Genomic DNA, 25727 nt, shown 5'->3' on the forward strand with positions numbered 1-25727 from the left:
CATTGTTTTTTTTGTTTTTTGTTGTTTTTCTTTATTGCTTTCTTGGTTTTCACTGGGGTTTTTCTTCTTTTCCTTTTTAATTCCATTTTGTTTTTTTTCTTTCTCGTCTTTCATCAGTTTTTTCGTTTGCTTTTTTCATCTTCCTTGTTTCTTGTTTGGTTTTCTTATTTCTTCTCTGTTTTTCTTTTCTTTTTCATATAATATTTCTTTGTTTCCTTTGGTTTCAAAGTACATTTTTCATATATGTCAACAATATTTGTCTAATACAAGTCTAACAATTTTCCAAAAAAATTAATATATTTTTAATACATGGTCAATTTTTTCTAATACACATTTTAAATATTTTTCAAATGCTTTATTAACATTTTACAAATACAAGACTTAACATTTTTTGAATAATTGGCCAAGATTTTTCTTATACACACTTTTTAAACTTTTCACAAATGCTTGATTAACAGTTTTCAAATAACAAGATTTTTTTAATACATGTACACATTTTTTCTATACACATTAACATTTTTCAAGTGCTAACATTATTCAAACACTTGTTCAACATATTTTAAAATACTTGATTAACATTTTTATACACATGTTCAATTTTTTCATAATTTTGGTAATATAGGATCAACATTTTTTCTATACACATTTTACATTTTCCAAATGCTTGTTTAACATTTTTCAAATAGTTGTTAAACATTTTTTTCAAATTCTTGATTAACATTTTTATATACATGATAAAAAAATTCATCACTTTTTTAAGACATGATCAACAATATTTCTATACAGGTTTAACATTTTTCAAATGCTTGATTAACATTTTCAAATACTTTCTCAACATTTTCCAAATGCTTAATTAAAGTTTTTCGAATACTTTTTCAATATTTTTCAAATACTTGTTCAACATTTTTAAAATGTTTGTTCCACATTTTTCGGAATACTTGTTCAACATTTTTAAAATGTTTGTTCCACATTTTTCGGAATGCTTATTCAACATTTTTCAAATACTTGCTCAACATTTTTCAAATACTTGTTAAACATTTTCAAATACTTGTTCAACATTTTTCAAATGCTTTTATAGAGTGTTTTTTAATATATAAATTTATAATATTTTAAAGTATAAACAAAAGTAGAAAAAGGAACAAAAAACAAAAACACAAAACGTAAAAACCCGAGAAAAACAGGCTATGCCCTCCCGCGCTCGTGGGCCACCCCACCTAGCTCGTCCCCTTCTCCGAGTCGGAAGTTAGAATCGCTTTCGGCGAAATATAGGGGCATCCCTTGCGAAGTACCCCCAGGGCATCATGTGGTGTGCCCTAGCACCGCCACATGTCGCATGTTGGCCGCACCCATGCGGACAATTTTTTTCTGCACCCATTTTTGTTAATGTAGGATAAAAAATATGTCTAGGGGTGATTAGACTACTTGTTCAAATAAAACCGAACATTTTCCCAATTTTTGTTGTAGGCAGATTTTAGCAATTTTAGGAAGTCAAGTATCACCCTACACATGCAATTCTAAGAATGAAGCAGCGGAAAGTAAAATATTGCACATGTAAGTAAAGGAGGGGTTCAGAGATTTCAGACGCACTGAAGACACGATGATTCTTGGCGTGGTTCCGATAGGTGGTGCTATTATACGTCCACGTTGATGGAGATTTCAACCAACGGAGCGTAACAGTTGCACGAGTCCAGGAAGGGCTCCACCCACGAAGGGTTCACGGAGAAGCAACCTTGTCTATTCCACCATGGCTTACGTCCACAAAGGACTAGCCTCACTCGGGTAGATCTTCACGAAGTAGGCGATCTCCTTGCCCTTACAAACTCCTTGGTTCAACTCCACATGATCTTGGAGGCTCCCAAGTGACACCTAACCAATCTAGGAGACACCACTCTCTAAAAGGTAATAGATGTTGTGTTGGTGATGAACTGTTTGCTCTTATGCTTCAAATGATAGTCTCCTCAATACTCAATCTCTCTCTCTAACACACAAATTTGGCTTGGGTAGGAGAAAGATTATAGTGAAAAGCAACTTGAAGAGGCTAGAAATCAAGGTTCAAATGGTAGGAATGGAATCTCTTGATCTCAACACATGAGCAGGTGGTTCTCTCTCAGACAATGAATGGTGGAAGTTGTGTTTCGTTTTGATGGCTCTCTCTGAGAGTAAGTGGTGGTGGAGGGGTATAAATAGGCAGCATAAAAAATCCAACCGTTACAAGCTTTTGACCTAACTCCGTGGAACCGAAGTGATGAACTCGGTGAGCCCGATTACTGCAAAAGACTTGAACGTTAGCGTTTTCGGTGAGACCGTTTATACCATATCGGTGGGACCGAAGTGCAATGGCAAAGGCATAACCTCGTTTCAGTAATTCCGATCATTTTCACTCTGTGATTCCAAGATGAAGTGATTTCATCACAGAAACTTGGCCAGGCATCTCGATGGGACCGAGAGCCATTTCGGTCAGACCGAAATGTTAGGGTTTTGGATGTGGCAGTAGTAGGGTCATTTCAGTGGGTCCAGAATGGATTGTGTCGGTGGGTCCGAAATGACGAATTAGGGTTTTGGACAGATGTGTTTTGGGAAAGTGAGTGAGGGTTTTTGGAGCATTTTCACTGAGCACTTTGAGCAACGACCTCATCAACAATACCTCACCCCCTTTTAATAGTATTGGCTTTCCTAAGGGACTCAATGTGATCTTGGACTAGTAAACTAAAAATGTAGAGTCTTGGGCTAGCCAAATTTGTTCTTCACATTTTGAGGGGTCCACACTAGTTCATGCCATGCCAATCATTGATCTTTTCTGAAATCTATCATCAATGTTTGTTAGATCAATGACATATATGTTATTATTAATGACCAAAGCCTCCCGAGGATTAGTTGCACTTTCAATTCCCCTTTTTTTGGTAATTGATGACAACATATAGATCAAAGCTTCGATCAAAGATATAATGAATGAAATACATTGTCGCTTTGAGAAGTATGTGATAAACAAGAGCTCCCCCTAAATTTGTGCATTATTAAAAATTTGCGTTTGAATGCAAATGCACAATCAAGGTTCCATGGGTTACTCTTCCATGCGACATACATCTTGGTGGAGCGCTCAAAATGATAGGATTGCAATGTAAATGACACTCATCACCAGGTAAGCAAGTGAATGATCATACAAAAGCATATGGAATGAATATCCACGCAAGTATATCATCAAAGTACGATATGATCAAGCACACAATAACGTAGTCTCATACAAGCATCGCACAATAGTATCTCGAAGTAGCACAAACCAAATTGTAGCAAAAAGTCAAAGAAAATCAAGCAAGGAAAAACAAAACACTCGCTCACTCGAAGCCTAATGATCTATACAAATTCCCCCCCTTTGGCAACAAGTACCAAAAAAGTTCGAATAAGTACAGAGCTAATCGTCTCTCTAGGCTTGATCTCCGGTAGCTCCAGGGTGGTGAAGTCCTCTGACTTGCAGTGCCGGTGTGCGTCGATGTCGGAGTCGAGATGAGTGTGTCGGCAAATGCCTCGGATGACGTCTGCTGAATTGGAGGAGTGGAGACAGCAGGAGCAACTGATGGAGCAGCGGAGGGAGTAGCAGTTGGAGCTGAAACTGTGCCTCTGGAAGTGTTTGGCACTGCAGCTGACCTGGCATCCTCTGGAACTGAGCAGTAGTGGGAAGCAGTGGGCTATGGTGTTCATCCTCATTAGTGCTAGCATGCCTTGCCTCATCCACCTCTTTCTTCAACTTCTCCACCGTGGACTGAACTTCTATCACTTTAATATCCATATCATAAAAAAATTCTTCTATAATCCTCTCAAGGCGCTTCTGGTTCTCTACGAGGCTGGCCAGGCTCCGCTCGATCCTCTGAGTGGCTTGAATGAGGTATTGCATCTGGTGTGTCTTGGCTTGAGCACTGGAGCTGAGGGGGCACTGGTTGCTGAAGCCCTTGCAGCCTCTGCACTAGCATGAGCTGCGGCTGAAGTAGGATGTGAAGGATCCATGACAATAGTGTTGTCCTCAAACTCTGGCCGAAGTGGCAAATTCTCGCGATCCAGCAGAAGGTTCTTGTTTGCACCCTTGGAGTTGATAAGAATCTGAATATGAGGGGCAAATCCACATGATCTCTTCTGATCAGCAGTTGTCCTCTTGATAGTCTCTACAATAAGGTCCATGACTTTGATCTTCTCATGTTCATTAATGTGATGCGGCAAATTGATGGAGTGACCTCGAATCATCCTCTCATCACGTGACTTGGGTATCAAGGTATGCCTCATAATAGTGTTGGAGGTAGCAAGTCCTGCCAACAAGAAATAAACCGAGCCAAGTTTATGAGATTCCTTGTACTTCTCCAGTACCTCAGTGTACATGTTGGCCATGGAGTTGTAATCCATCTTGGGCTTAGCATAGACATCTATGTCATCTTCATCAGCCTCGGGCACACCAAGCAAAGTGGCCCACTCAAGTACACTGGATTGGTACTTCACTCCTTCTGTCATCCAGACAATTCTTTCATTGGGATAAAAGTGAGATGAAGAGTAGAATTGCATAATCATTTCATCATTCCATGATGTCAGCTTCTTCCCAACGAATGCATCAACACCAATGGTCCCGAAGCCTCATGAATATGGGGGAAGTTGTCGTCATGAAGGTCAATGTAATTCCAGTCCACCCACTTCATGTCACTCACAATGGGCTTCTTATCAAGCAAAATTGTCTCATAGAAATCTTGTTACTCTTTGGTGTAGAAACAATAGTCAACTGCAGTTCTCCTTCTGATGGAGTAGGGGTCTGCCTCTCTCTGTTTACTCAATCCCTCGTCCTTTCTCTTCTTCATATTTTTCATCAATAGGATGAGCATCATTATGCTCTGGCAGTCTGGGTCTAAGCTTCATTAGCACTGGGGCTTCTTCTTCTTCTTCCTCTCTCTCTCTCTCTCTCTCAGGCACAACGGCCTTGTTCTCAGCAGCAAATATGTTTCTGATTGTCTTCCCTCTTGCCTTAGAAGTAGGTGCCTAGCACTACAAAAAAAAAGACACACCCGTGACATTACGGCCCGAACAATTTTTTTCTGTCATGGTTATGACACTTCTATGATGATAATTGTGACAAAAACACGTATCATCATTGATGTGGTGGGCTTGGAGATGTCGACGGCGAGGTCGACGTCGCACTGCGGGCAGCTGAAGCGGGCGAGGGCGTGCGGCACATTGAGGATGACCTTATAGCGCGCGCAGGGCAGCTGGATCTTGGTGGGGTCCACGCCCTGCACCCATGGCCCAGAGCGGCGGGAAGCAGCAGGGAGAGGGGGAGGAGGAGGCGCGGGATGAGAGTGAGGCCGAGGAGGAAGGGGAGGAGGCTGGGGTGGAGACGGGGTAGGCGATGCCTTGGGCGGGGAGGAGGAGGGCATGAGCTCGGGGGGAAGGCGATGCGCCATGCGACATTTGGGGCTGATGAACTCGGTAATATCGGAGGCCACGGCGAGGACGCCGCGGCAGCCGGCGCAGCGCACCTGGACGACCATGGGGGCGGCCGCCGCCAGGGAAGGGGAAGCGCCGCCACCGGCCATCGCAGGAAGGGGGCGAGGATTTCGGTCATGGAGTTTTTTTGCTCGCATGAGGGTTTGGTGAAAGAAATTGGGGCAGTGGAGGAGCATGTTGATCCCAAAAAAATGCGGCCCACTCAAAACTGGCAATATGAGCCGTGTTTGTAAGGCCGACCTGCGTGCATGGATCTTTGTTCCGACACAGGCCCGCACAACACACGAATTAGGCATGTATAGAGGTTAATAAGATATTTTTATCTAAGTTTTGCATGTAATTTAGAGATGATAATAAAAAAATGTCTACAATGATTATCTTTTAGCTTTTCTTAAATACAACTAGCTATTCCTGAAAATATGGTGAGACATATTATGCTAAGAGATCATCTCTTAGGTCCTTCTAGTGCTCTAAGGTGTACTGGTGCTAAGGGTGCCACTTAGACAAAAAATGATGTGGCAAAAAATTAAAAATGAGAGAGAGCATTACGGGAAATCATGATCAACTAAGCCCTCTCGAGGGCTTGCTTAAGAATAAGAAAGAAGAATCTTATGGAAATAGCACGCAATAAGGTTTGATCCTATTCACGAGGATTCCGTAAATATCCCATTTCAGAAATCGAAACAATCAAGACTTTTTGGAGATTGGATGCAGTTACTAATTCATGATCTGGCATGTATGGAATGAAAACTTCATTCTCGATTCTACGAGAATGTTTATGAAAGCGTTTCATTTGCTTCTCTTCAATGGAAGTTTCATTTTTCGATAATGTATCCTAATTTTTGGCCCAGTTCTTCTTCTGATGATCGATTCAACCTCTAATAAAAAAGATAGACCTCGGTTCTATTTCATCTCTTCAACAAGTTTAGTAATAAGCATAACGACCCTATTGTTTCGATGAACAGAAGAACCTATAATTAGCTTTTCGGGAAATTTTCAAACGAACAATTTTGATGAAATCACTGTAGAAGGAAACGATGCTAAGCACGTGAAATCACCAATTAAGGAGTACTCAGGGCGCCACTTGCCGCAACCCGAAAGTTTTTTTTAATAAATTCATTTATTTAAAATGTTTTATCTCTTAAACCATGTGTTTAAATCTCGAACAGTTTTCACTGTTGGATTCCTCACGTCGAGATCCTCAAAATTAGATCCCATGTTGATAGGTTTCAACGATATTTTTTCACCAAAAAACTAGACGAAAAAACTAAACAGAAGCATGCGCATGCCCACTTTTTTGAGAGATACAATTGTGCCTCTCACAAAATCAAATCAGTGCCTCATTGAGAAATAAATCTACGCCTCCCATAAAAGAAAAATAAAACTTTCTTTTTTTTTCTTTTTTTGAGAGGCACGACATGCCTCCACGAGAAGTAAATCTATGCCTCTCGCGGAGAGAAAAAGAAAGCTCATTTTTTCTTTTTCTGAGAGGCACGGTTATGCCTCTCGCAGAAACAAATACATACTTCCATCAGAAGCAAATTTAAGCCTCTCGCGGAATGATTTTTTTTCTTTCCGAGAGGCACGATTGTGCCTCCCACGTAAGCAAATTCGTGCCTCCACAAAAATTAAATCTGTGCCTCTTGCAGAAAAAAAGACGTTTTTCGCGTAATTTTTTAGATTTTCTATGCAAAACCTAAGAAAAAACGGGGGAAATCCGAAAAGAAAAAAAATATAAAAGCTGAAAAGGTGTACTGGATTTTTTTTTCGAACGGAGCGCCCAGAGCAAGACACGTGGCGGCGACTTTTGCGGGGGCTTCCGAAGGAGTACTCGCTGATATTTTTTTGTGTGTAAAGAGTACTCGCTGATTAGTTGCTCTCCCTTCGGCATTTCGATCCATATTTTTTTTAGGGGCTCGTCTCTTTCGATCCATATGTGAGCCACAAAAAAAAAATCTAAAAGCCCACGATACGGGCCGTGTCGTGCCAGGCCCTTTTATGGCCGGGCCAGCTCATATGGCCATGTCAGGGCCCACTCTGCTAAAGCATTTTGAGCCCATGAGCAGCCAGGCCCATCCGTTTCCGTCTGAATCCCCGTGTGCCACGACCGTACTACTCGCGAGGCGGCGCATGGCGAGGCGGCGACCGCCGGCGAGAGAGACGAGGGATCCCGACGTCGCCCGGTCGGGAGGCGCGACTCCTCCTCCTACGCCTCGCGCTCGCCGGTGGCGCCGCTGCCCTCGACCCTGGCCATCCCTCCCCCAGTAAGCGCGCACCATTCCGAAGCGTCTGCCTACTTCGATTTAGTTTGGTTATTATTAAAGCATCTGTGTCGCGCCTACTTCGATTGTTGCTTAGAAGTATGTGGATCCAGGTTCGATTATCTGAAGAAAAAGCTGACTTCCAGGTTTCGATTTGAAGGGCATTTCGTCTGGGATCTCTTCCTGGTGTTGTGTTTTCGAGATGGGCAATTAGTTCCTTCAAAAATGATATATGTGCAATCAGTTCCTCCAAGAAACACATGCACCACACTGGGCACAGGCCATGTCATATATCTTTTGGGATAGGGGTGGTGACAAGCATTGGAACCCAGGGCGGTCGCCCGTAGCGTGGATACTTTCTCTTTTAGAAGTTTTTATTGATTTTAGGCTTGCCCTGGTTGTTTCCTCCTCAGTTTGTCCCATCCCACTTAGAGGCTGCATAATGTTTAACATCATTCGCATATCTTCCTTGTTAAGGAATCGGTTATATACCTTTTTTTCTTTGTAGAAATCAACCGCACATCTCATTATTTTTGTTGGTACATTATCGTGTGGATAGATATGTAGGTTTGCTGCCTAAAAAGAGCAGATGTGGTGATGCAATTGGGGCTAGGGTGAGTGTCTGTTGCGGCATTAAGATAGTGATGCAATCGCGGCTACAACTAGTGTTTTTTTTGTCTTTTGTGAAGTTATCTTGTACATCGGTGCAATTAGTGCTCATGCATACATCATGTAGGATTGCGTGCTCGCAACATTGCCAACCATGCGCCAGATAGCACCACAAGATCAAATTTACCGGCATGCATTAACCCATTGATTATATGACATGTCATCACGACACCTGTCCACAGGAGGACTCTTTGTAGTAGAATTCTTGGTATGCATGACAGCATGCCATAAATCAGTGAAACTGTTGCATGTTATAAGTAATGAAGCTGGCCAATAAATTACCTTATTTACCCTTCAGACTTTTTCTTGAGGAATCATCTTAAAGCAGCACATCACCATTTGGTTTGTTTTGAAATTTGATAATTGAGACTTGAGACCCTTTAGGACTTGGAAGTTCTAATTATTGCAACTGAAGTATTGATATGTTTGCTAATTAATAGGTGAATGGCCTGCTTGCTTTGTTTCTTTCATATGAACACTAGGTACTGAATGAAGAAGAAAAAAATAGTACTGTGGGCTAGAGCTAGGGAGAACATGCATGTGCCCTACATGCGCCTTAGGTAAATTTGGAGCCATGAACATACTGAGAATACATGTGAACATATAGCCATCATTATTACATCGTTCATCACTAGTCACCAAAAGCAAGCGTGGTGATAGAGAACAGATAACATTAAGTCATGACGGGAAGGGTTCACTCCTTCTTAGACCATGTACAATGCAAGATGCTTAGAGAGGTGCTTAGTAAAACAAACTGTGTTTTTCTTAAGCACCGGTGCTTATGTCTGTGACAGGGGTGCATAATTAAGCATCTGCTCTCTACAGATAAGCATCGGCTTGCATTGTACATGGTCTTGCATGTTCTTTACATTGGAAACTGAAGAAGCACAAGAGGACAAAATAATGATGTTAACTTTTGTATTTCTCAAGTAAGTATATCTTGTTCAACCTCCCTGTCCAAATACAGGTCAGCTTTTGAATAAAAACTTAGATGGAGTCTACTTAAATTCTTGTCCTTTTCTGACATCGTCTGGTATATAGTGTGTATCTTTTGCCCTTGGTGAAGGTCTCACGCCGAAAGAAGGTATTAGATCCATATATGGTTAGATCCACCACAAACATTGGCAGATTTCGTTTCCGCCCCATAGGGTCTCACTGACCTGATGGAAAATCTTTCAGTTTTAGTTCTTGATCGAGATCCGGTTTCCCTGTGGACCATCTCCAATACGCTTGCTAGATTCAACTTCAAAGGTGCACACTTCAATCCCAAGCATCTCCATTTCGTATTTTCCCCTTCCTGTCCAAAAAGGAAGTTGTTTTTAGAGGGAGAAGAAAGGTAGTATTCATGGGGCTACTATAAAAGGCACGATTTGATATCTGTTGCACAAGATTTTGCATATTCATGGGGCTACTATAAAAGGCACGATTTGATATCTGTTGGTGTCTTCTATCCACAGTCACATCTGATCAAATTTCACATATTTCATATTTCTGCTGTTTGGTGGGGAGTTTGGGTGTACGGCTGTTTGGCTGGAAATTTGGGTGTACATCTGTTTGGCGGGAAGTTTGGGTGTACGGCTGCTTGGCGTGAAGTTTGGGTGTACGGTCGTCCGGTGGGACAATTTATACGTTCTATCCATCATGATCTGGACCACTAATTAACGGTTGGATGGCTTTCGTGTGTGGATATAGAACGCTTCTCATGACGTGAAGCTTGGCGAGCTATGGCCCTACATGGCAGTGAACCTGTCCTCAGTATCATGTATAGCTCGTACGACCATCATATATATGTGGAGCATTTCCGTAGATCTATGACATTTTTAAACAGAAAGGAAACAGATGCAGTTCCCATATAGGTACTGCGTCACCCTGACCATTAGATTATATAGCATATGTGTGTAATATATTGTGTGAACTTCACAGTTTAAACGGAGGCAGCATATGTAGTTCGTAATGGGATATACTCCCTCCGTCCCATAATATAAGAGCGTTTTTGGTACTAGTGTAGTGTCAAAAACGTTCTTATATTATGGGACGGAGGGAGTAGCTAGCTGCTAGTTACTGGGCCACCCTTCCAAGTGCTATTAGATTGCAGAAAGTGTTGGATTATGTGGTCAAATGAGAAAAATCACATACCAAGTAGCTATATTAGTCCTTAGAAGATACTCACTTGTTGCAATAGTACGTGCAGGTTGGGATATTAATATAACTATATTTGGACATGATAACACGGTGTTTACTCTCCAAAATTTTGAGTCTAACTTCTACTGTTTTGTAGTTCTTCCATTCGAAACAGTGGAAGAGGCTCTAGATTCCCTTAAAAGGGGGGTTGCTAAAAATGAGGAGCTTGATTTGGTAGTAGCGGAAGTTCATCCTGGCAATGCAGAGATGGACACCTTGGTGCTGTTTCACCACATCCTGAATGCACTTAAAGTGCCTCTCATCAGTAAGCATTTGTATTCAGAGCTGTATTGTTTTAAGAAATTTTCTTCCATTCCAAACTCATTAATCTAGGAGTGTTGTTTCTTGGTTGCAGCTATGTGTGCCTATGATGAGGCAGTCTCTACACGCTTGACCCTTGGAACATGCTTCAATGTGGTTAAGCCGTTGGATACTGAAACCGTCAATTTTCTGAGGATGAGAGCACTTCAACACAGGTCTATTAAAAATCACAGGTCTGAAACTGAGGATGAAAAACAAGATGCGTTGAACGCGAATGTCTATTCAGAGAATCTGGGTTGGTTCTTATGGAGCAGTGAGCTCCATGAGAAGTTCTTGCAGGCTGTTGAAGTGCTTGGGGCGTGTAAGGCTATCTGCACTTGGCATAAATTAGTCGTTTGTTATGTTTAACAGCTGAAAAAGCATGACCTTTGAGTGTCTGTTTTCTTTTTGGCTAACAGCTGCTATGGCTCAAAACATTCACCAGTACATGAATGCCAAGGATTTGAATTTGACCATACAGCATGTTGCAAGCCATCTCCAGGTGGGTGATCGATTTAGTTTACCTCAACTGTGGTATTGCCGGTACATCAATAGGCACTATGTACGTTTTTTGTTAAATTTTGTTTGTTTAATAGACGATCATAAGTAGTAGAAGCTGACAACCTATGCATGCTAGTTAGTTTAAACTGACTGAACGTTTGGCATTTGAGCCTTATATTTTTCTTTCATCCTATGCACTTTCCCGAACGAAACCTTTTGTTTTTGCCACTAATTAAGATGATATTGTCATTCTGCTATAGCCTTGAAGTTCTATGGCATGGCCATTGTTCTGTCCAGTCATTGGTTCCCACCACTACAGCTGACTATCCCCCTTCCGTGGCCATTGGCTATTAATTGCCACTGCCAACCTGATCCCCCCATGAATGAATATTTGGTAGAGATGGAAGCTACTATGCACTTGCCATTTCTGCACATATATATTGATTAACCAACAGAATGGTTGCAGCATTGCCTAAACTAATCTTGCAGAACCAGCTAATTGCAAGAGATCTGATCACGGTGGTCATCATTACACGATTCCTGAAGTTGTAGGTGTATGCCACCGCTTGGTCATCACCTTTATCACTGTTTTGTACCCTGGCACGTTAAGTACCAGCAGCTAGTGCTGCTCGGACAAAGTCACGGTCTCCGAATCTGGCTCGGATTCGGATTTCTGATTCGGCAAGATTTTGAGGAACACGGTAACTAACGCATGGAGGCTGAGTGACCAAAGAAATTGATGTTACGTGCAGATGAGTCCTTTTACCAACTCATGTGCTCATTAACATACAGTGATTGGGCAAAAGGGAAAAAGGTAAAAGAGAAACAAACACCTACTGGAATAGCAACAACAACATAATAATTAATTTTTTATTATTGGTTTGATCTTAGTGTGAAAAATAAAACATTTCCCTCTGCTATTTATTTTGTGTAAATATAGGTTCTGCATTGTTCAATCAATTGGGTAATTTTCTGTGGCAACAGTGTCCGACTTCACAAAATTTTAAAGAACTATGTGCACACTGTTGAACTGTTGAAGAAACAAATAGGAAGAGAACTTTATTTAATATTTGACCTTTTAATTCATACCCCAGTAAAAGCTCACACAGTTACTGGCAGGCTTGTATGCTAAATACAAGGGTCAAGATTCCATTTTAACTGAATAAACTTGGAAGGAAAGAATGTTTCCACCGTGATACTCTACTGTGTGTCCTTTGTTATTTCTTTATTTTCCAGAAGAAACACATGTACATGGATGTCTCATACCTGCGTCAGTACTCAGTAGTCTGTACTCTCTGTCTCTGCATGCCATGGAGATTAAGTTTTGTATATGGTGCTCTAGATAAGATTTCAAATTTCCAAACCATGCAGCTTCAGGAGTAGATTTTGTTACAGAACCAATCACAATTGGAAAAAAAAACTTTATGCATGTTAGCACCGAATTCGTAAATAATCAGACTATCCAAAGCATTATTATAACCCAGTTTACCAAATCGACTGATTAATAATTGTTATCATGTTAATGGGAATTTTGTGAACAATGTACTACTTTATAGGTATTTTCTCCTTTATTGGTTAAATTAGGGGCTTATTGACGTAACTTTGGTCTACCCTTAGCTGATGCTAGCAGTAGGGCTTTTGGCTTCTTTTTGGCCTTGTTGTGACTGTTTGTGCTTTCTTGGCACTCTCCTTCTAATACAAAACGAAACACGTCCGGGCGCTTGTTTGAGAAAAAAAACATACTCCACAAGTTTCAAGTTCATCTATTTCAGCGTTGTTATGCTAAAACGCTATAATTTCTTCATTACGCTCACTTTCTATATTGTGATGTGTGATCCCTGTCTTGAATGTTCTGTTCTGTATTGTGATGCAGAAACACCGGCTGCGAGCGCAGAGGCAGAGGTTATCTCACGATGAAGAGGGCTATCAACATTATGCCAGAATGAAGGAATTATCTGAGATGATGTCATCAGCATACAAGGCACCCAGTGCTAAACCCAATAATCATTTGGCAACAACCCAGACGCAGTTCACGCATGGGGTTGCCTCTTCTATCTGGGACAAGTACCCCGGGATGGTGTGGCCACACATGGAGGGAAGTTCAGCAGCCTCTGCTATGTGGTACAGTTACCCCGGAAAGCGGTGGGGACAAGTGGGGGAGAGTTCGGCTGGAGCACGAGTTTCTCAGACTAATGCACGTCCACCTCCAGTTCTGATACATGGTACCAAATCTATCTGGGACTGGTACCAGGAGAGCCTGCAGCACTATAATGAGAGCCTGTCATACAAACGTGAGGTGCTGCCTGTACAGAGCAAAGCACTTGATGGATATGGACGTGAGATTTTCATCAACCTGGAGAGAGAGGAGATCAGTCTTACTGAAACAGCAGGCAAGATTGTCATCAACCTGGAGAGCGATGACATGCAGAAAGACACCAATGACGACGTGCACGCCGCAGTTACTCCACAGGAAGACACAATGAACGAGGTGCACGCCGCAGTTACTCTGCAGAAAGACACCATGGACGAGGCGCACGCTGCAGTTACTCCACATGAAGTGAACGAGGTGCCTGCTGCAGCCATGGGCGCTGGTTATCTGGTGGATCTAGCAGGCAATGCCCTGCTTGACGGTATAGACAACTACCACCCCGCCGCAGAGAATGCGCAGTCTGAGCCTTTCAGTGACTGGGATTGGAAAGAGGTGGAGAAATTCTTGACGAACCAGATGGAAGGACAGGGGCAGGAGCAGCAAGGCCTTGAACTAGTGGATCTGCTCCAGGTAGACGGCATTTCACCAGAGGAACTGCTCCAGGTAGACGAAGCCTGGAACCAGGCGCTTCAGCAGGCAAACCCGGCAAACGTCGTCGAGGACGAACCCATGGCTGAAGAGCCCGCCGCTGGAGACGCCCCGGTGTCCGATCCTGCGAACCAGTCCGGCGTCGCCGACAACGTGTTCGGGGTCTGGAGCCCCCAGTTTGCGGCGACGACTACGGCATGCCGTTCTAGACCCGCCAGAAGAGGGGCAACTCAAGAACTGCTTTTATTTTAGTAACAATAATAAGACTGGTGAAGTATAAGCAATAAAGGTTCATGTGGAGAAATCCCCAGGAGATATATGGGAGAGCTGCTGATGCTCGGACATGTTACCAGTGCTCTGTGGCATTGGTTAAACCCATTTGTTAATCGGTTTCCAGACTTCTACATATTATCTTCCTCTGTGATGCATTATGACTTTATATAATTCCATATGTGTGTCAGTTCTATCTAGTCTAGGGTTTTTGTTCTTCGAACAAAGGAGCACCAGGCTTTTTGCCTGGATTTCTTTGATTCAATCCAACGCAAGTTTTTTTTCTTTGGGAGGATTTGAGTCCTTAGAATAAATGCTGGATTGCTAAACTTGAAAACTGAGTTTCAAAGGTTGGAGAGGAACACAATCTGGGAGCTGGACACACTTGATTGGATTGTACCTACTAAATCAACCATCAATGAATAAAATCATGTATGCTGTTCTGGTCTTCTCCTTTTGATTCAGATTAACGTGGGGATTATTTGGAGTGGGTCATCGTCATAGATGTAGAGGTAAACAAAAGCTATGCAACTGATACAAATTTACAGAAAGTTCTGTAAAGTATGCAGCGAAAAATAACTGCATGGACCTATAAAAAAGGTAATAAAATAGCTCGCATCTTTTACTGGTTTGTTACTGTAATTGCCACCATCTTCACGAACAGAAGATCTACTCTTGGACTTTGCAGGGCTGCTAATTTGTTGACTTTGCAAAACATCAGTTCCTGAATTTAGCCGCACATTTACCTGGGACAATTTGTCAGATGCTGATACATGTCCTTTTAATGAGTTTGCATGCCGTGCTGGTTCAGACACTGATGCAGGTGAGCTCTTCACCTCGGATGTGAACTCATTCAAACTTAGTGAACCAAAACTTTTGACTGGCAGTGTTGAAGTAGACTTATTGGCTAACTTGATGATGATTACGCGCCACATCACCAAAATTTAACCGACCGGCCAGCCTGCTTCTGTTGGATTTCTCCCTGGGCCCATGTGTGTGTGCTGTATTGACATCTGGGTAACTACTGGAAAAGTTTCCAGAATTTCCTCTCTCAAATAAATCTCCTTCCGTACATGAGTTAACACGTCATCTTAGTCCATGCTCAGACACCATCATGGTTTTGGGTACCGCCCGAGAAATTTGGATACCGGGCGAGCATTTCTCGCTGCCCCACGGGAGACACGCATGACGAGCAAAAAATTCATTTTTTTTAATTTAAACGCTCAAAGTATAGATAAATACAGTGGTAACCAGTTCCATTGTCGTCCCTGGCTTTGGTTCGGTTGTAGCGGTCTAACTCATCCTTCTGGAGGTTGTAGGTTTGATCTCCATTGTTACACTTTTTTGCTATTATTTTTCAAGCTCTTCGATGCACCGTTGGCTCCACATCACATCAAGGCGGTGGCGGCTCTCTTCGATCCTGATGGCGCTGCCTTTGATGAGCCAGCGCACACGGGGTTCGCTGCCTTCAACCTGCCAGAGAGTGTGGAGCCGTGTGGGGCATAGGGCTCCTGTAGTTGCTGTGGGTGTGTTGCCTTCTGAAAGCACAAGTGCTTCCTGATTGATTTTGATAATTAATGTTAACATATCTCTTGTGTTGGATTTCCTGAATGATTTTGATAATTAATATCATCATATCTCTTGTGTTGGACTAATGCTTTTATCTAATGTATTTCAGACAAGTTTAACAATGGCTTAGTGATATTGTTCCAAAGCCCTCAACCACTTTCTCATTCCAAATATGTCTAAAACCCAAAGTCAAACTCGGCCCCACCGAAATCTTCTATCTGGCGCCACCGAGTTCATTTGACATAGCTACTGCCAGAAACCCTAACACCTCGGTCACACCGATACGGATCTCGGTCTCACCGAGATGGCCCTGCAAACTCTCTGTTTCCCTTTGTAACATTTTGGTCTCACCAAAATGAGCGATCGGTCACACCGAGTTTGCTTGACCAACTCTTTGTTTGCTCTTTGCTGAAATCGGTCTCATCGAGTTCATGCAATCGGCGCCACCGAGATGAGGTTTTGCCCTAGCCCTAACACATCGGTCCCACCGAGTTGTTCCAGTCGGTCCCACCGAGATTCCTAACGTTCACATTTTGAACTGAATCGGTCTTACCGAGTTCTTCTATTCGGTTTGACCGAGTTGGGTCAAATGTGTGTAACAGTTGGATTTTGTGTGGAGGCTATATATACCCCTCCACCCTTCTCCATATGTGAGAGAGCCATCAAAACGTGCCTACACTTCCAGCTTACATTTTCTCAGAGAGAACCACCTACTCATGTGTTGAGATCAAGATATACCAATCCTATCACAAGAATCTTGATTTCTAGCCTTCCCCAAGTTTCTTTCCACTCAAATCATCTTTCCACCATATCCAAATCTGTGTGAGAGAGTTGAGTGTTGGGGAGACTATCATTTGAAGCACAAGAACAAGGAGTTCATCACCAACACAACATCTATTACCTTTTGGAGAGTGGTGTCTCCTAGATTGGTTAGGTGTCGCTTGGGAGCCTCCGACAAGATTGTGGAGTTGAACCAAGAAGTTTGTGAGGGCAATGAGATCACCTACTTTGTGAAGATCTACCCGAGTGAGGCAAGTCCTTCGTGGGCGATGGCCATGGTGGGATAGACAAGGTTGCTTCTTCATGGACCCTTCATGGGTGGAGCCCTCCGTGGACTCGCGCAACCGTTACACTTCGTGGGTTGAAGTCTCCATCAACGTGGATGTACGATAGCACCACCTATCGGAACCACACCAAAAATCTCCGTGTCTTCATTGCGTTTGCACATTCCAATCCCATCCCTTTACTTTCTTGCAATAGCATGCTTTACTCTTTCCGCTGCTTATACTCTTTCCATGCTTGCTTGAAATGTATTGTGAATGCTTAAACTTGTGCTAATACTCTACCTTAACTTGAACAACTTAAAAAATGCCACTTTTACTTGTTGAGGGTCTAATCACCCCCCTCTAGACCCCTTGATGTCGCTTAAAGCTACGTCGGTATTTCCCCAAAGAGGAAGCGATGATGCAGCACAACGGCGGTAGGTATTTCCCTCAGATATGAAACCAAGGTTATCGAACCAGTAGGAGAACCAAGCAACACAACGTAAACAACCCCTGCACACAAATAACAACACCTCACAACCCGACGTGTTAAAGGGGTTGTCAATCCCTTTCGGGTAACGGCGCCAGAAACGGTGCATGGACGGGAGAAAGTTGTAATAGATTGAATAAATAGATCACAAATAAAATAAAGTGCAGCAAAGTATTTTTGTATTTTTGGTTTAATAGATCTGAATAAAACGTGCAAATAAAATAGACCGCAAAGCAAATATATGAGAAAGAAGACCCGGGGGCCGTAGGTTTCACTAGTGGCTTCTCTCAAGAAAGATAGCAAACGGTGGGTAAACAAATTATTGTTGGGCAATTGATAGAACCTCAAATAATTATGACGATATACAGGAAATGATCATTACATAGGCATCACGTCCAAGATTAGTAGACCGACTCCTGCCTGCATCTACTATTATTACTCCACACATCGACCGCTATCCAGTATGCATCTAGTGTATTAAGTTCATGGAAAAACAAAGTAATGCAATAAGAACGATGACATGATGTAGAGAAGATCTATCTATGTAGAGATAGACCCCATTGTTTTATCCTTATTAGCAACGATACATATGTGTCGTTTCCCTTTCTGTCACTGGGATCAAGCACCTAAGATCGAACCCACTACCGGGCACCTCTTCCCATTGCAAGATAAATAGATCAAGTTGGCGAAACAAAACCCAAATATCGGAGAAGAAATACGATGCTATAAGAGATCATGCATATAAGAGATCAAATAAACTCAAATAACTTTCATGGATATAAAAAGATATGACTGATCATAAACTCAAAGTTCATCAGATCCCAACAAACACACCGCAAAAAGAGTTACATCATATGGATCTCCAAGATACCATTGTATTGAGAATTCAGTGAGAGAGAGAAAGCCATCTAGCTACTAACTACGGACCTGAAGGTCTACAAATAACTACTCACGCATCATCGGAGAGGCACCAATGGAGGTGGTGAACCCCATCCGAGATGGTTTCTAGATTGGATCTGGTGGTTCTGGACTCTGTGGCGGCTGGATGAATATTTCGTCGACGTCCCTAGGGTTTCTGGAATATTTGGGTATTTATAGAGCAAAGAGGCGGTTTGGGGGCACCCGAGGTGGGCACAACCCACCAGGGCGCGCCTGGGCCTCCTGGAGCGCCCTGGTGGGTTGTCCCCTCCTCGGGACTCCCCCCAGGTGCAACCAGGGCCCAACATCTTCCTTCTGGTTCATAAAAAATCTCCGCGAAGTTTTGTGGCATTTGGACTCCGTTTGATATTGATTTTCTGCGATGTAAAAAACATGGAAAAAACAGCAACTGACACTTGACACTATGTCAATAGGTTAGTACCAAAAAATGATATAAAATGACTATAAAATGATTATAAAACATCCAAGATTGATAATATAACAGCATGGAACAATAAAAAAATTATAGATACGTTGGAGACGTGTCACCCCTCTTCTCGATCCTTTCACCATGAGTCTGGCAAGGGGGTACAATATTGATCCAGGAGTAGATCATTGGACAGCGGTAAAAATTATCCTTAGGTACCTAAAGAGGACTAAGGAAATATTTCTCGGTTATGGAGGTGATAAAGAGTTCGTCGTAAAGGGTTACGATGATGCAAGATTTGACACCAATCCGGATGACTCTGAGTCTCAATCTGGATACGTATTGAATGTGGGAGCAATTAGCTAGAGTAGCTCCATGCAGAGCATTGTAGACATAGAAATTTGCAAGATACATACGGATCTGAATGTGGCAAACCCGTTGACTAAACATCTCTCACAAGCAAAACATGATCACACATTAGTACTCTTTGGTTGTTAATCGCATGGTGAGTGAACTAGATTATTGACTCTAGTAAACTCTTTGGGTGTTAGTCACATGGCGATGTGAACTCTGGGTGTTAATCACATGGCGATGTGAACTAGATTATTGACTCTAGTGCAAGTGAGAGACTGATGGAAATATGCCCTAGATGCAATAATAAAGTTGTTATTATTATATTTCCTTATTCATGATAATGGTTTATTATTCATGCTAGAATTGTATTGACCAGAAACTTAAATACATGTGTGGATACATAAACAAATACCGTGTCCCTTGTTAGCCTCTACTAGACTAGCTCGTTGATCAAAGATGGTTAAGGTTTCCTAACCATAGACATGAGTTGTCATTTTATAACGGGATCACATCATTAGGAGAATGATGTGATGGACAAGATCCAACCGTTAGCATAGCATATAATCGTTCAGTTTATTGCTACTGCTTTCTTAATGTCGAATACATGTTTCTTTGACCATGAGATCTTGCAACTCCCGGATACCGGAGGAATAGCTCGTGTACTATCGAATGTCACAATGTAACTAGGTGATCATAAAGATGCTCTACAGGTATCTCCGAAGGTGTCTGTTGAGTTGGCGTGAATCGAGATTGGGATTTGTAACTCCGTGTAACGGAGAGGTATCTCTGGGCCCTCTCGGTAATACAACATCACAAGAAGCTTGCAAGAAAAGTGACTAAGGAGTTAGTTACGAGATGATGCATTATGGAACGAGTAAAGAGACTTGCCGGTAACGAGATTGAACTAGGTATGGAGATACTGACGATCGAATCTCGGGCAAGTAACATACCGACGGACAAAGGGAACTACGTATGTTGTCATAAAGGTTCGACCAATAAAGATCTTCATGGAATATGTAGGAACCAATATGGGCATCCAGGTCCTGCTATTGGTTATTGACCGGAGAGGTGTCTCGGTCATGACTACATGATTCCCGAACCCCCAGGGTCGCACGCTTAACGTTCGTTGACGCTAGAGTAGTATTGGGATATTTGATGAGTGGTAACCGAATATTGTTCGAAGTGCCGGATGAGATCCCGAATGTCATGAGGAGTATCGGAATGGTCGGGAGGTAAATATTTATATATGAAAAGTTGTTTTCAGGGTTTCGGAAAAAAATCAATTTTTTTGGTATTGTACCGGGAAGCTTCCAGAAGCTTCCGAAATCTTCCAGAGGAGTCCGGAAGTCCACCAAGGGTTCCACTATGTCCCAAGGATCAACATGGGACGAGGGGAGGCGCCCTGACCTTATTGGGCCAGGCGCACACAAGTCCCTCAAGGCCTATGCAAATGGGAAAGGTGGAAAGTCCACTTTTGTATGGAAGGGAAGGAGGAAGACTAGGATTCCACCTCCTCCCCCCTTGGCTGCGCTGTAGGGTTTGGAGGGGCTGTTCCCCACGCCCCTCCACCTACATATAGAGGGGAGGGTGAGGGGGTCCTGGATTAGGGGGTCCTCGGGCGTCCAGACTATGGTACGTGGGCCGGACTGATGGGCTATGAAGATACAAGATCGAAGAATCTCTCCCGTGTCCGGATGGGACTCTCCTTGGCGTGGAAGGCAAGCTAGGCGTCCTGATATGAAGATTCCTTTCTCTTTAACCAACTTTGTAAAACCCTAGTCCCCTCCAGTGTCTAGATAAACCGGAGGGCTTAGTCCGTAGTGGGCAGAAGAATCATAACCATAGTCATACAGGCTAGACTTATAGGGTTTTAGCCACTACGATCTCGAGGTAGATCAAATCTTGTAATACCCATATTCATCAAGATCAATCAAGCAGGAAGTAGGGTATTACCTCCATAGAGAGGGCCCGAACCTGAACATCGTGTCCCCTGTCTCCTGTTACCATCGACCTTAGATGCACAGTTCGGGACCCCCTACCCGAGATCCGCCGGTTTTGACACCGACATTGGTGCTTTCATTGAGAGTTCCGCTGTGTCGTCATCAAGAGGTTCGATGGCCCCGTCAATCATCTACAACAATGCTGTTCAGGGAGAAGTCTTCCTCCCCGGACAGATCTTCGTATTCGCCTGCTTCGCACTGCGGGCCAACTCGCTTGGCCATCTGGAGCAGATCGATAGCTACGCCCCTGGCCGTCAGGTCAGATTTGGAAGCTTGAACTACGTCACGGATATCCGCGGAGACTTGATCTTCGACGAATTCGAGACCACGGCATCCGCTCCCTGTCACTGCGATGAACATGACTTAAATCTGTCATCGGACCATACCTAGGAGATAGCACCTGTAACTGCTCTGGCCCTAGATCCGGAATAGATTGCGCCATCCGAGGACGGGAGGCTCAACCCTGCCACGGAGGCCGCAAACTCAGCGGTGTTGGAGTTGCACACAGACCCAACCTCGAGTGGGATCCGTGTCACCGGAACCTCGGACCCGTTTCCGGCTACAAGTTCCGAACCATGTGCGTCCGCGCACGACAAGCTTGATCAGGCATCGATCGTCAAATTCAGCTCCGCGGACATCTTTCGGCACTCGCCTTTATGCCACGTGCTAAACTCATTAAAAACACTCTCCTTAGCGGGGGACTCTCAGCCGAATTATATCCGGTTCGAACTGGAGGCTGACGACGGAGAATTTCGTTTCCTACCCCCCGCCCACTTAATAGCCACTGTCGAAGACTTAATCGACACGCTCGATTACGGCTCCGAAGACATCGACGATATGGACGACGATGCTGGAGAGGAGCATGCCGAAAACCCACCGTTCACCGGACGATGGACGGCCACCTCCTCATACGACGTATACATGGTGGATGCACCAAAAGAGAATAGCGGCGATGACAAGGAAGATCCAGTTGAGGATAAACCTCCTGAGATACAACCAAAGCGGCGGCGTCAGTGGAGCCGCTCTAAATCACGCCGCAGCAAAAATAGCAACATCGGCACAGGAGAAGATAACACTCCGGACGGTGCCGAAGACAATGAAGACCCTGTTGAGGCAACTTCCGAACAGGACGGACGGGAAGACGGGCAAGCTAGCCCTGATGAACATGCCATACATGAAGACTCAGAGGATAGTAATTATCTTCCGCTCTCCAAGGAGGAGGTGAGCCTTGGCAATGAGGATTTTATCGTGCCTGAGGAACCTCTCGAGCAGGAGCGCTTTAAGAGCCGGCTAATAGCCACTGCAAGGAGCCTGAAAAAGAAGCAGTAGCAGCTTCAAGCTGATCAAGATCTGCTCAATGATAGATTGACTGATGTCCTGGCAGCCGAGGAATATGGCCTCAAGCGCCCAGCCAAAAGTTACCCGAAGCGTAAATTGCTACCTCAGTTCGATGATGAGGCGCTGGAGCGCGTACCATCATCGCGCAATGCGGCTGACCGACCATCACGTGGTCGGGACAACGCGGCAACTCAAGCCGAACACCAGCCCGCTCCACCTCACCGTAAAGGTAGAGATAAAACAGCTCGGGGACATACCTACGACCTGCGGCAGGGCTTGGACAGTAGAGCGGGTCAGAACAGATCGATCTATGGATCACGGGGACGCGGCCCGACACGCGACAACGGCTATCTAGCCGGACGCAACAATCATACTCACGCCCGGGCCGAGAACCACAGACGGACTCCATCCGAGCTACGTCGCGACATGGCCCGATACAGAGGCGCCGCACATCCCCTTTGCTTCACTGACGAGGTAATGGATCACGAATTCCCAGAAGGGTTTAAACCCGTAAACATCGAATCATATGATGGGACAACAGACCCCGCGGTATGGATCGAGGATTTTCTTCTCCATATTCATATGGCCCGCGGTGATGATCTCCACGCCATCAAATACCTCCCACTAAAACTCAAAGGACCAGCTCGGTACTGGTTGAACAGTCTGCCCGAAAACTCCATTGGCAGCTGGGAAGACTTGGAAGAAGCCTTCCTTGACAACTTCCAAGGAACATATGTCCGACCTCCGGATGCAGACGACTTAAGTCATATAGTCCAACAGCCCAGAGAGTCAGCCAGGAAATTCTGGACTAGGTTCTTAACTAAAAAGAACCAGATCGTCGACTGTCCGGATGCCGAAGCCCTAGCGGCCTTTAAGCATAGCATCCGCGACGAATGGCTCGCCCGACATCTCGGGCAGGAAAAGCCGAAGTCCATGCCAGCCCTTATGGCACTTATGACCCGCTTCTGTGCGGGCGAAGATAGTTGGCTAGCCCGTTGCAATAATAATGCAAGTGAAGCTGGCACCTCCGAAGCCAAGGATAGCAACGGCAAGCCCCGACGCAACAAACATAAGCGTCGAAACAATGGCAACAATACAGATGACACGGCGGTCAACGCCGGATTCAGTGGCTCCAAGTCCGGTCAGCGGAAGAAGCCATACAATAGAAACAATCCGGGCTCATCCATCTTGGACCGCATACTCGATCGTCCATGTCAGATCCACGGCACCCCTGATAAACCAGCCAATCATACCAACAGAGACTGTTGGGTTTTTAAACAGGCCGGCAAGTTAAATGCCGAAAACAAGGAGAAGGGGTCCCAAAGTGAGGACGATGACGAGGAGCCCCGACCACCGAACACAGGGGGACAGAAGAAGTTTCCCCCTCAGGTCTAAATGGTGAACATGATATATGCCACCCACATCCCAAAGAGGGAACGCAAGCGCGCGCTCAGGGACGTCTATGCGATGGAGCCAGTCGCCCCAAAGTTCAACCCATGGTCTTCCTGTCCGATCACTTTTGATCGCAGGGACCATCTGACCAGTATCCGTCATGGCGGTTCAGCCGCACTGGTCCTCGACTCAATCATTGATGGATTCCACCTCACGCGAGTCCTCATGGACGGTGGTAGCAGCCTGAACCTGCTCTATCAGGATACATCGCGCAAAATGGGCATTAATCCCTCAAGAATTAAGCCCACAAAGACTACCTTTAAAGGAGTCATACCAGGTGTAGAGGCCCGCTGTATGGGCTCAATCACCCTAGAGGTTTTCTTTGGATCTCCGGACAACTTCCAAAGCGAAGAGTTGATCTTCGATATCATCCCCTTTCGCAGTGGCTATCATGCACTGCTTGGACGAACCGCATTTGCTCGATTCAACGCGGTGCCACACTACGCTTATATCAAGCTCAAGATGCCCGGACCACACGGCGTCATAACAGTCAATGGAAACACGGAACACTCCCTCCGTACCGAGGAGCACACCACTGCGTTAGCAGTAGAAGTACAGAGCGGCCTTCTCAAGCAGAACCTTAATTCGTCGACCGAGCTCCCGGACATTGTCAAACGAGTCCGTACTACTCGGCAGCAGGACATCCCAGCTCGTCAAGAGCTCGACTAGCAATTTGGCCTCCGTCCCAATCCCAGCCAAGTAGCGGCATTCGCACCGCGCGTGCATAACTACGCACTCAAAATACCATGGGCATAGACGGAGGCATGACTAGCTTGTAATCCACAATACGGCTCAACCGCTCCTAGACACACATACTTTCTATTTTTCTTTTTTATCCTTTTCAGGTTTCTTTTCCGCAGGCTTCTTCGGATGACCTGATCATCGGTCCTCCCGACAGGATGGATACACCAAGATGGCAAGAAGCACTGGCATACAAGGGAATTTCTAGGTGGTCTCTTTAACGATCACTCTACCTGTTTTCAGGACCCGCACGCAGCTCTTCCTTGGTTGTGGCATGTTAAATAGCCCGGTTGCTTATTGCACCACTTGTACAAATACGCTTTGATGTATTAATCAAACTATAATGGAAACAGTTAGCGGCCCAACTTCTGCGGCATTAGCTTACTACCTCCTTTTTCCTTTTTTGATAATCTTCTCAAGTTGAACCCGTACACTTTGGTACGCTTTAATCTGCCAGGGGCTTCATTGCGACCCATAATACGGCAACAAAGTCCGAACACTCTTTGTAGTAAAGTTTGGCACCCCGAATTTAGCATTATATGCATTGGCTCTGAATCATGTCTTTGGTCAATAGTTGGGTTGCCCGGCTCCTGTGCTTACTACCTTACATTCCGCTATATCGGCTAGGGTAGTAAAGGGAGAACTACTGCGATTGTGTCCCGGTTTATCCGGATGAGCACCTCACTAGAGAAAGCCGAAAACTGACTGTCATGATGCGGCGAGAGCCGGTCACCTCTTCGGAGGTTTCAAATCTTTAGCGATTTTTTCCGCATTATGCGATGAATCGGCTCTTACCCGATCAGGTGTCTACAGTACCCTAGTTCGTATACTAGGGGCTGCGCCAAACTTTTCATTGTCAAACTCCTATGGCTAAGTGAAGGTGATAAAGCCACATAGTCCGATTGCCTGGTTCATTGCGCTAAACACCTCCTTCAAGGACC

The 25727-nt window shown here is 44.3% G+C and overlaps 1 protein-coding gene across 1 annotated transcript; it reads left to right on the forward strand.

Moving 5' to 3' along the window:
- The first annotated feature begins 7755 nt into the window (after positions 1-7755).
- LOC123168335 (uncharacterized) lies at positions 7756-14588 on the forward strand. The gene is made up of 5 exons (XM_044586205.1): positions 7756-9656; positions 10684-10851; positions 10942-11208; positions 11306-11388; positions 13261-14588. The coding sequence occupies exons 1-5, from the start codon at positions 9569-9571 to the stop codon at positions 14434-14436; spliced, it is 1782 nt and encodes a 593-aa protein (XP_044442140.1). The 5' UTR covers positions 7756-9568; the 3' UTR covers positions 14437-14588.
- Positions 14589-25727: the final 11139 nt, after the last annotated feature.

Source organism: Triticum aestivum, chromosome 7D (assembly GCF_018294505.1).
Source record: "Triticum aestivum cultivar Chinese Spring chromosome 7D, IWGSC CS RefSeq v2.1, whole genome shotgun sequence".
NCBI lineage: Eukaryota > Viridiplantae > Streptophyta > Magnoliopsida > Poales > Poaceae > Triticum > Triticum aestivum.